The sequence below is a fragment of the Antechinus flavipes genome, chromosome 6 (genome assembly GCF_016432865.1).
Source record: "Antechinus flavipes isolate AdamAnt ecotype Samford, QLD, Australia chromosome 6, AdamAnt_v2, whole genome shotgun sequence".
In the NCBI taxonomy this organism is placed as follows: domain Eukaryota; kingdom Metazoa; phylum Chordata; class Mammalia; order Dasyuromorphia; family Dasyuridae; genus Antechinus; species Antechinus flavipes.
The window spans coordinates 66,747,572-66,759,905 of NC_067403.1; the positions used below are offsets into that span (position 1 = coordinate 66,747,572).

Sequence of the window (12,334 nt, forward strand, 5' to 3'; positions counted from 1 at the left end):
ATTCATCTTCATGAGTTCCAGTTTGGCCTAAAACATTTATTAGCCCATAAACCTGGGCAAGACACCTCACCTGTTTGACTCAGTTTCCCCATCTACAAAATGAGCTGGAGAAGAAAATGAAAAACCATTCCAGCATCTTTTCAAGAAAATCCCCAAAGGGGAAACTAAGAGTCAAACATGGCTGAAACAAATGATCAACAAGACTACCATTTTAATAACCTCTACCAAATCTTCCCACCTCTTTTTTATCTCTCCTCCTCACTCCATCTTTCATACTCTTGCCAAACCAATTTTATTTATGTGTTTCTGACTGCATTAATCCTCTGCTCACAGATTCTTGTGGTTTACTACTATACATCGAGCAAAGTTCAGACAATGCGGCTTGCCATTTAAAGCCCTCTTTTTCCATTCTTAATTCACATCATTTCTTCCATGCTTTAATCAAACTGAACTATTCTCTGTCCTGAACTCACCATGCCCTTGATGCCTTCGCCACTTTGTTCTCGATTTCTGCTCCTCCCTCTCAATCCTTGAATGTTGGAATTCCTAGCCATGACCTACATAAATCTTCCCAGCTTGTTCTTCCAGTCCTGGTCTTCTCAGAATTCAGGTGAGGCTTTCTCTCATCCCATCCCCCTAAGCTTACTGCACTTAATAGAGTTACCTCTCACTGGGCTAGACAGGACCTGGACACATCTAAATTTTGTACCTGCTCCAATTTATAAGTGAAATAATAAGGACAAATAATTCTCTATTATCTAATGGAAAGCAGAAAAAGGATAGCCTAGAACAAGAAGATCTAATGTAGTTTGGAGTCAGAGGACCACGTTCAAATCTTGGACCCAATGTTTTATACATACACAATTTCAGACAAGTCCCTTAACTTTTCTGTCCCTAAGTTTGTAAAGTGTTACGAGGAGGGCAGGGAGAGGTTGTTGGACTAGATCTGTCTTTATGATCCTTCCAGCCAGAAAACCACAGCAATTCCAATTCTTCATTTTCTCATTGGCTTCAAGTTCTAGCCAAATGGAATATTCACAATAGTTAGAAAAAACACAACTTAATTTCGTTCCTTCTTATTGAGCTGCCTTTTCTTTGGTTAAGGTGCTAACTAGCAGGGAAATGGCCAAAAGGCTCATGGCAGAAGAGACACAGAGAAGAAAAAAAGCTTCCTCTCCCCCAATAATCTACAGATGGAAGCAACAGCAGAGATAGTAAAGAATCCTAGCTCTGGATCTAGAGTCATCAGAGAATCTGGGTTCCAGTTTTAGCTCTGTTATTTACTATCCATGTGAGCTTGGAGAAATCACTTACTTTCCCATCCAAGGGCAAGCCACTTACCTTGTCGAGCTTCAGTTTCATATATTAAATGAGAATAAAACTAGTGGATTTGGTTTTTTTGCTGTGAGAATCAAATGAGACAGTATATACCAAGCAATCTGCCAACCTCAAGATGCTATATGCCCATTATGATCAGTATTATTGCTATTATTTTAAAAAGACAATTTTATTGATTGATTTCCCCAGCTCTTCATGACATATCTATATATTCAATGAGAAAAGAAAACAAAATTCACTTCTAAAACAAGAGTGGGATTAATTATCCCAAGACACAAGGCTGCAATATGGAAACATAATTGTTAGTTAACTGGCTCTTGTTTACCAGGGAATGAAATATCTCATAGCAGTAAATAAATATTACAATTTTAAGATATGTGGAGGACTCAGTCTGTAACTGGCATCTATCCAATTGAGGACACAGAAAGAGGGCTGGCCTTCTGATCAGCTTCCCAGGTAATACCTCCTAGCAGAAAAAAATCTAAGTCTCCATTCCCACTTTAATTCTCCACAACTTGGAAAAACCTTATCAGACAACAGTTTCTTTAATGAGAGAGAAATCAGGGAGTAGTGCTATTAATATTCTAAAGTCTCAACCTGGCTTGGCTTTTCCAAGGAATGTTGGTCAGTGGGGGATGAGACCTACTAATTTATTTCAGAACCAGGACAGGCAGAGGTCTGAAAAGATTCCCCTCTGGGCTTCTCACCTAAAAGAGTTGGGAGGGATTACTAAATTATATCTAAGGTCTTTTTCCTATTCTAAAACCCATCATCCTTGAGTTTAAAATTCCAGAGCCTGTCTTGAAAATTCTAATTATAAGTTCAGGAAAAGTTAGATTTATCACCAAAGTAAGACTTATTCTTCTAATGGACAGAGTTAAGAAATTTGTTGTTGTTGAGATTTCACATGCTTTATCAGATTTGAACCTTACAACTCACTCACATGAGGTCAATAGTAGGATTATTCCCTTTTGGTAGATTAAAAAACTGAGGCACAGCAAAGTAACTCCAGAATAATATTAGCTAATGAATGTCTGAGGCAGGATTTGTCAGATCTTCCCAGATCAAATAATAGAACTAAACAGGTTGGAGTTTTTTTTTTTTAATGCTTTTGGCAACTTAAAAAAGATCAACTTTTCTGTTGTGAATAATGATCTTAAGAGTGATGTTCAGAAGAGCTGAGCATTGGATTTGGAACTGGAGAGCCTCCGGTCCAATCCTAGTTCTGTCACTGATTATCCCTGTGATTTCAGGCAAATTACTTCATCCCTATGAGCCTCAGTTTCTTCATCTGAAAAATGACAGCATAATACCAGATAATCTTTAAAGTCTCTGCCAGATCTTTTCTATGATCTTCCCAAAGAGTTACACTATGCATCTTCTAAGAAGGTATTTCAAGAGGTTAGAATGTTATCTATCTATCTACACACATATATATGTATACAAGTATATATGTAGACATATATATATATAGATGCCCATAAATGTGTAGATACACATACATGGATGTATATGTAAATAGGTTATGTATGTGATAAATGCTAGTTGACTGGTTATTTTTTATACTAGAATAGCAAGAGAAGTAGAAAAACTAGGAAAAGGGTGATTGTGGAAATGATTTCTAATAGTTAATAATTCCAATCCCCATAAACCAAAAAACATGAGTTCTGAGCCAGAATCTTACACTCAGCACCATAGGAAAAGGGAAACCATATTAGCTGGTGAAGAACTAACTCAACAAAACATTATCTTGATGATTCCTGGAACCATTCCAGGGATGAATGCCAAAATGTTGTATCAGTTGCAATTTTGCCAAAACCCTTCCCTGGGCAACTAACTGTTTAATGTTCAAATTATGGAGATGGTAAAATCATCAAGGAAGGGGCTATATCATTGTAAGTATTTTGCGAATCATTGTCTACATGCTCCTAAAGTAATGAATCTTCAAATGATCAACTGTATCAATGATGTCTCTGATTCCTCAGCTTCTCCAACCATTAAGAGGATACCAATGGAGCACAAAAGTTGCCTAACAACAGTTCCTAATCCTTACCAAATCATCAGTCCATTTTTTTTTCACTCATAGATTTCTTTGAGGACCCAATGAAATGAAGTATTGAATTACAGTGATAAGGATTCCCCCACTTCTTGAATAATAATTGAGAAACCTGTGCCTATTTATTAATTTGGGTGAGTAGGTCTACCTGATAGCCCCCTTCTATCTCATCTCATGTTTGGATCTGAAAATGACCTCCCCATCTTCCCAAGTGAAAAGACATATCAAAGGCCTGCTAATTAAAACTTTATATTCCCAATAATGCCACTAAAGTCCCATCAGTGATTATGGGTATTTTTAATAGTAGCAATCAGTGCAGTGGTGCAATGGAAAGAAGGAAATAGAGAGAGGGAGATAGGAGCAGCAAAATAGCAAAGTGGATAGAGCATCAGCCTTGAAGTCAGAAAGACCTCAGAAACTTAACACTACCTAGCTGTGTGACTCTGGACAAATCACTTAACCTCAACTGCCTCAGCAATAATAATAATAAAATAATATCTATCTTCCAAGGTTGCTGTAAAGATCAAATGAAATATCTGTAAAACTCTTCACAAACCTTAAAGCATTATATAAGTGCTAGTTATTATATTTCATGTCCTGTTCCTTCTAAATAAAAATCTATCATAGGAATGGTCTGTTAATGCCTTTATAATAGGGGGGAGGGGGGTTGTGCTCTCTTAGCTCTGGAATTCACTTTCTTCTGCCCCTTTTACCTCTTAGCATCTGTAACTTCCTTCAAAGTAGAGTTCAGATGCTATTCCTTGACCTTATTCCCATTAGACTTCATATCTAGTCCTCCCTCTCCCAGAAGTCTTATGCATAGTTTTTAAGTTCTCTAATGTATTTACTATGTAATAAATATTTTCCTCATGACATCTAGCTCATTCTTCACTGGGCAGCTTAGTACAGAGCTGGACTAGAAGTCAGCAGACCTGAGTTCAAAGCCTTGCTAGTTCTGTAACCTTGGTCACATTCTTAACCCTTGAAAGCCTTGATTTCCTCCTCTTTAAAATAAGGGTAAATAATGTAAGTCACTAAGGACTGCTTACATCACAAGGCTGTAGAGAAAAACAGCCACAAATCTGAAAACTGCATATAAATGTGACCCTGTTTGTCATTAGGAGCTTCAAGCAGTTCCCAAGAAAAGAACCATATCCTAATGAAATGTTGTTCTCTCCTCTGATACTTAGCACAGTGCTTTGCACACAGTAAGCAATTAATATTGAAATGAAGTCTCTGCTTAAAATAGTAGCTGTTTTTTAGATAAAAGCTTACTGAAAGGTCCATTCCCCCTTCCCCCATTTCACTTCAAAGAAATGAACAGGATTGAGATGTGGCCACCTGTAAACCTCAGGCTTATCTCCAATTTACTGAAAGGGGAGTTCAGGCCACATCAACCTTGACTGTGGCAAAGGTTTGTAGTGCACCCAGAGCTTTCACTATGGCCTTGGACCAAGACAGATGTCTGCTTCCCCAAGCTTACTCTTATCTACAGCAAAAAAACAATAAAAACAGAACTTTCACTTACTAATCCCATGCCAAGAAAAGAAAGAAAAAACTGACACATAGAACTGTTATGATATGAATTCTAACAGCCAAATAGAAACCAGGAGCCCTGTTCTTATGTTTTTCCATAGTTATTAAGCTCTGAAGGATGACTGCTTTCACAGGATCCCACAGAGTCAGCACTAGAAGGCATTTCAAGGCATCAGGGCTAGGTCCTCTTCTCAACTCTGCCATTTAACAGATGAGGAAACAGGAGAAATGATGTGCCTTGCCCCAAGCTTTTCATCTAAGGAGTTAATGGCAATCTCACAGCAAGGATGAGGTGCTCTGCCTCCAAGACCCTTGAATTCCCTTTAAGTACACAGCCCAATCTGAAGATCAACTGTTCTATGCAAAAGCAAGTATAAAAGTCAAGGTTAAAGAAAGTGAAAGTCAGTCACCACTTAAGACTGAAATCCTGAGATTCCAGTTTTCAGAAATTTGTAATTTCTATATTAACTTTTTTTTTTGGACTCCAACTGCTAAAGTGGCTTTTTAAAAAGATATTAATTTAATATCAAATCCCTTTCCCAAATTTAATATGATTACTTGAAAAGTCGAGATTAACTCAGAAAAAATGAAATATACCTTCTTCTCTAAAGTGTCAAGAAGGAGAATTACAGCATAACATTAGATCTGATCAATCCGTCAAGCAACAAGCATTTATTAAGTACCTACTATGTCCTAGCCATAGTGCTAGATCCAAGGATTAAAAACACAAAAAATGAGACAATCCCCACTGTTGATTTTTCTTAACTATTTCTCTTTGTAACTAATAAAGCAGATTGTGTACCCAGCAATGAATGTAATGTAGAAGAAAAATTACTTGATACATTTTTTAAAATATTATTTTTAATGGGAAGAGGACTGAAATTTTTGGAGCCAAACAGAAGCCTCATACAACTAGTGCATAAAAATTGTGAGGATATTTGATAAGTATATATAGTACAGACTAGATAATATCTTGACCTCATATCCTTTCCTAAGATGCCTGTCAGAGCATACAAGAATGAAAGCACACAATGTGGAAATGTTCCTACATTCTACAAAGCACTGTGGTATAGCTAAGCCTTTAATCCATAAGACTAAAATATAGAAAGAAAAAAAACTGAGAATACAAAGTTGCCTATCTTCAAGCAAACTTTCCTCTTCCCAATTAGTGTACTTAATATGTCAGCTTGTGACACATCATGAAATCTGTAGTTGGGGATAAAGTTGACAATCTGTTAATTTCAATATTAGACACATCACTACTAAGGTGTTGAAAGCTGCATTTCTGATTTAGTGATTCTCTTGACACTTCCCTGCTCTGGGTCTCAGTTTCCTCCACTGTTAAAAAATAAATAAATAAATAAGGAGACTACCTAGATCCCAGCTTCTTAAACTGTGGTTCTGGATCCTACATGGAGTCTCAACTGAATGTGAGGGTCACAAAATTATGATTTATTATCAGTAAATGTTTGATTTGTGTATCTGTTTCATGTAGCTATATACCCAGGTAGTCATGTAAATATTTCTATGGCAAAAGGAGTTCATGTAGAAAAAGTTTAAGTCCTGTCCTAGATGATCTCTAAGATCCCTGGAAGATTTAAAAGCTGAGAACCTCCTTGGACATCAACTCCAACCTTCTGTAAGGTTGTCTCAGTGGGACTGGGAGACAATAGGATCCCTCAAAAAAAAAGGAAAAAAACTTTCTGGTTACCTAGTTTATCTTTTTTTTTTTTTCCTTTTCATTGAATAAAAGACATTAAAAGGGCATCTGACATAGCTTTGGCTTAGGTAGTTGTGTGGTTTGTCTGAAAATTGGCGGGAGAGAAGTATGGCAAATTGCATAGAAGAATCATTTTAGAATCATGGAGATCTGAGTTCAAAACCTGATTCAGATCCACATTATCTGCCTAGGTGTCCAAGAGCAAGTCACTTAAATTCTGCAGTGTCCAGTTTTAGAAAGGAATTGGCCATCTGCACAGGTGAAGAGTTTCCATAGGAGACTTCTCTACACTAATGAACCCACAGGTCTAGAATTGAGGGAAAATGAGGAGTGAAAAGGGGGAGAGGAGATAGGGAGAGGGAAACATCAATATCATTAATCCCTAAAGAGTGTGGGGGGGCACATTTTTCACAATACATCTTAATTTCTAGAATTCCAATCTTAATCAAAATTGATTAAGCTCCTAGCATATGCCAAACACTATGCTAAACGCTGAGGATACAAAAAAAGGGGAAAAGACAGCTCCTGACCTCAAAGATCTTACCATGAAAAGCTGAGAATAATATTTGTATGCATAACAAAGGAAAGGGTACTGCTGCAGGAGAGGATGCTTTCAAAAAGTCATCCACCAAATCCGACTTTTTGCAAAACTGAACAGCCTCACCTGTGATAAGTCCCCTTAATTCTGGAGCTGGGATGGGGAAATATGGACCTGGGTCAGGAAGGTAAAGATGTGAATGGGGGGGGGAGGGGAAGGGGGATTGAGACAGATAATGTCAGTGACAGATACTAAACGGGGAAAAAGGTAAAGAAGATTCATAAATTAATGTCTTCTTTGTGTGCAGGAAAACTACAGTATATCAGTGGGTTTTGGCTTCCTGCTTGTAAAAGCAAGAAGCGTTTTTCCAAGTCTCTCTCTGTGTCTCTCTCTGTGTCTCGTTCTTCTCTCTCTCTCTCTCTCTCTCTCTCTCTCTCTCTCTCTCTCTCTCTCTCTCTCTCTCTCTCTCTCTCTCTCTCTCTCTCTCTCTCTCTCTCTCTCTCCACCCCCACCCTCTCTCCCTCCGTCTCAAAATACACAGTCCGCTTCTTCTTCCTGATCTTCTATAGATGAGACTACATGACTGAAGCGCTCTCTCCCGTTGCGCTTGCTCTGGCTCCCTTGCTCCCTGTGTCTTTCCTTCCTCCCTCCTTCTCCTCCTCCCCTTCGCCCCCAGTCAGACGCGAAGGGGCGGAGGAAAGGGTGTTTGGGGGCTTTCCAGTGATTAGGGGGATATTAGTAGTAGCAGGCGTCGCTGTAGTAGATCGCCACCTCCAAGTTCCCCAGCTCTTCGGGTAGGAGGTTAGAGCCGCGGACAAAGCACCTCCCCTCTCCCCTCCCACCCCGTCCAAAGGGTGGAGGTGGGAGGGAGAAAGGGAGGAAGGGAGGGCGTGTGAAGGGAGGAGGAGGAAGAAGAGGAGGAGGGGAAGAAGGTGCTGTACAGCGGGCCTGCAAAGGATCACGCCAAGGGGGAGGAGGGGCGGAGACAGTTTCTGAGCTAAGGGGGGAGGAAGAGAGATATCTTTAAGACCGAGATAAACAAATTGCTCCCCCTCCTTCACGTGTGCGGTGAGGGGGGGTGGGGGGAAGAAAGAGAGGCAGGCGGGGAGGGGTGGGGAGAAAGGAGAGACTCGAGGAAGAGTGGGGGACACCCGAGAATGGGAGGGGGAGTGAGTGGGAAGAGACTGATACAATCCCAACCCTCCCCCTATCCCTTCGGCTCTTTGTCACGGAAATGCCCAAACCCAGCTCCCAACTGAAGCTGACCTCTCCGGCTCCCGCCCCCCATCTCTCCCAACCCTGGAGCGCAAAAGAGAAGATTCTCCCGGTCGGGGGAAGTGCCCGATTTTTCAGCCCCAAGTAGAAAGCAGCCCTCTTCCTCCCTCCGTGGGGGTCCGCACGACCCAGCGGCACTATCTGTGCACCCAGGGAGCAAGGCGAACGGTCGGTGCCCTGCTCGGCCACACGGGCTTTGACTTTAACATCCACCGAGCCACCCCTGGCCACACATGCACACGCACACGCACTACACTCAGAATGAAATTTCGAGGGGGAGGGGGTTGGAGGTGGGTCTACGTTGTTGGGGTTTTCGTGCAAATAAATGCTTTTCACTAGCCCCTAATCACTCCTGAGAAAATGAGAAGGAAGGGAATGAAAGAAAGAGAGAGAGAAAAAAAAAGAGGAGGAGGAGGAGGAAGAGGATTAGAAAGAAAGATCCAAGAGAAAGAAGGGACTGAGATGCGAGGGAAAGCTGTAAAAAACTCCTCAGATAAGTCCAGGCACCACAGCAGGTTGGAGGCCTCTTCCCCCCGGGTTGGGGAGCGGGGATCGCGCTACTTCCTACTTGCTAAGTTATGCAATTGACAGACAAACACCCCACCCCCAAGCCTCTGCCTCCACAGGCAAACCTCCTACACCTCTCTTTTCCAGTGCCGTGCTCTTCTCAGTGCTTATTAAAACACCCGGGGAAAGTTTGATGGGGGGCAGGGGTAGAGGTGTGGGATGGTTCCGGAAGCGAAAAGGACAGTTTCAGTAAGGGAAGTTTAAAGGGAAAATGGGATGAGGGTGGCGGAGTGCGAATCCTGAATCGGGTGGCTGGGGCGACTGCAGGGAACAAGCTTCAAACAACATCAGGGAACTTTCTCCTTTACCTGCTGCAAGAGCAGCAAACCCAATCTTACTTTCCTCCCCGCCCCTTCACCTGCCTTGCCAAACCAGACTTTAAAAAGCCATCGATGCAGCGTGCACACACACATACGCGCGCGCGCGCGCGCACGCACACACAGACACAGACACATACAGACACACAGACACACACAGGACGCGTACATCTCCCCCACCCCCCAAAAAAAGTTCATTCACAAAACTAAGACTTTCTTAAAACAAAGAGGGAATGGGGGGGATATTTCATCCTCCCTCTCCCCTGCTTTCGGCCACAAAACGATACCTCCCCAGAATCACAGCATCAGTATCTCCCCTAACCCAAACGGATGTGCTCTATAAAAGGTAGGGGGGAGTAGGGGGAGAGAAACGAGATTTGCGAGGTTAAGGAAGAGCTGGGGGTGGAGAGCTAGGGAAAGGAGGAGGAGCAGACTTTCAACTCAAGATTCAGCCTCTTTCAAACTGGTTCTTAGGAAAAGGAGGAAAAAAAAAACTTTTCCAAACAGCACACTTAGAAGACGCTCCTTAAGATTCCTTCTTTCCCGTCTTAAATCCCCCCTTTTTTCCAGTCTCCCCAACCCCACCCCGCGCCCCTTCACATCTGACAATCCTGGCCGACTAACAGGTATCTGACTGAGCCTTTTCCCAGGAAAAGTTTACTTGAAACCCGTCCGCTCCCACAGAGCTCCCCTTTTTGCCCAAATCAGCCTCTCCCCAACCCCAACACAAACACATCCAAACCAGGACGGCCCGCTCCCCGCATCCGACCAGGTCCCCGGTCCCCCTGCCCGAATTGTCCCCTCACCATGATCAGAGTGTGATTTCTTTGCTCCGCTGTGGCAGACTCTGCATCTTGCTGCTGTTTGCTCGAGTGCTGCGGGGGCTGTTTGCTGCCTCCGCCGCCGCCCCCGCCGCCCGATTTTTTGGCCCTTTGCTCCAGGGTCCTCTGATAGAGGCTCACCGTGTCCCTGCGCTCCAGCTCCAGCTGCTCCGCCTGGGCTTGCTGGTACCTGTTCTCACAGTTGACATGGTGCCGCCTGCAGCCTTCGATGCGCTGCCTCAGCCGCTCCACCACGGTGCTGTGCTTGGGGACGCTCCCCGGGCCGCCGCCGCTGCCCCCGGGGCCGCCGCCGCCGCCGCCACCGCCACCGCCGCCGCCGCCGCCGCCGCCAGCATGGTGATTGTTACTCGGTGCAGCGGGAGTATTATTGGGAGTATTATTCACACCGATACCGGCCCCACCGAGGCTGCTGTTCAGGTTACTGTTGATGCAAATACTACTGCCATTCGCGGTGGCAGCAGCGGGGGCTGCGAAATCCCCCATCCTGCTCCCCGTGCACACTATTTTGGAAGAACTTTTTGTATCCACCCCCCTATCAGCCTCCTCCTTGGGTCCAGGATTAAAATAGTTTTAAGTGGAACGCGGGGGAGCAAACAAGCACATGGATGGAGACACCGATTCTGAGCAGGAGAGGGGGAGAAGGGGAGAATACTTGGGGGGGGGCTGTTGTTGCTGTTGTTTCCTTTTTTTAAAAGTGTAACGCTCCCCCCCAAAAATAATAATATTGAAGGTGTTATCAGAGTATCATCAAGACACCTATCAATAAAAACAATCAACAAACTGAAGAGTAGCAAATCGGGTTGCAACTCAGCGGGAGATCCGTTCCTTCCCTCACTTCTTTTTATAATCCATTATTTTCTAATAAATTCCAGGAGATTTCCGGTGGTTGGCAAGCATTTTCTCCCTATATTCGAGGGGAAAAGCCACATATACACATACACACACCACACCACACACACTCGCAAACAGGCAAAGGCACCCCAGGCAGACACACAATACACACACTCGCTCCACACTCACAGCATCAAAAGACAGCGAGCTTTCTTATTGCATTTTCCTTCCACAAAAAAGTTTTGGTGTTTATGCCGCCCCGTGTTCTCAAAGTACTTTGGCTGCTCGGTAGCATTTCACAGGAACCTAAATATCAAATCCTCGGGTTGGGGGGAAGTAAACATATGAACAATCCCGGGGGTGATTGCAAAAGTAGATCGGTGAAGTCCTTTGAAAAAAAAAAAAAAAAACACGCCGAGCTGATAAGAACCCCCAACGCTTGGCTTTTGCTGCTGCTGCTACTGCTGCGGCTGCTCCTCCTGCCACCATCACAATGATCAAGTGCTCTCCTCCTCCTCCTCATCCTCCTCCTCCTCTCTCTCCTCCACCTCCTCCTCCTCCTCCATGCCAGCGGAGTGATATCAGGACAAGAGAGCTCAGTAAACACAGAAGCAGCAGCAGTAGCAGCAGCAGCCCAGCAGCAGCAGCAGCAGCAGGGAGAGCAGCGGCGGCAGAGGCGGCAGCGGCGGCGGCGGCAGCAGCAGCGGCAAGCAGCAGCAAAGAAGCAGCAGCCGCTTGAGGCCGTGAGACCGAACCCGGGGACAAGGTGCAAAACCCGGCCCGGACTCTCTCCTGGCGGGAGTGGAGAAAGGCACACACCAATCACTCTCCTTCTCCCTTTCCCCTCACCTCCCTCTCCCTTCGCCCCTCCCCACGCCCCCAACCTTACAACTGCCCTGAGAATAGGAAGCCCCAGCTGCCAGAAAAAAGAAAAAAGAAAGATCCTGATGGATCTCGGGAATGAATCAACTTTTGACCTGTGAACGTATGTGTATGGATGTGTGTGTGTGTGTGTGTGTGTATGTGTGTGTATGTGTGCGTGGGGGATGTAATTCGTTCGCGTGTGCGTGTTCGTGCGCGTGCGCGCGTGTGCTCGGGCTCCGGGGCTTGATTTCCTGATTCCAAGCGAGGTCTGAGGCGAGCTCAAGTTGTTGTTATACATTTATGCATTATATTGCAGAACTGTGCATGACCAGGCAGAAACATTGAGGCTCCCCTGTGCTTGTCTGTCAACCCCATCCATGTAGAAAGGGGGTGCGGTGGGGGGTGACGAAGGAGTGAATTGTTTTTAAAAAGCCCCAGGTAACCCAGGCT

At 44.1% G+C, this 12,334-nt stretch overlaps 1 protein-coding gene across 1 annotated transcript in view; it reads right to left on the bottom strand.

Annotated features, from left to right (window-relative positions):
- The window catches only part of MAML3 (mastermind like transcriptional coactivator 3), a 530,175-nt gene extending 518,195 nt beyond the window's left edge, over positions 1-11,980 (bottom strand). Inside the window, exon 1 of the mRNA XM_051967557.1 lies at positions 10,154-11,980. Within this exon, the coding sequence (XP_051823517.1) occupies positions 10,154-10,672 (519 nt within the window). The 5' untranslated portion in view covers positions 10,673-11,980. The remainder of the gene's footprint in view (positions 1-10,153) is intronic.
- Positions 11,981-12,334: the final 354 nt, after the last annotated feature.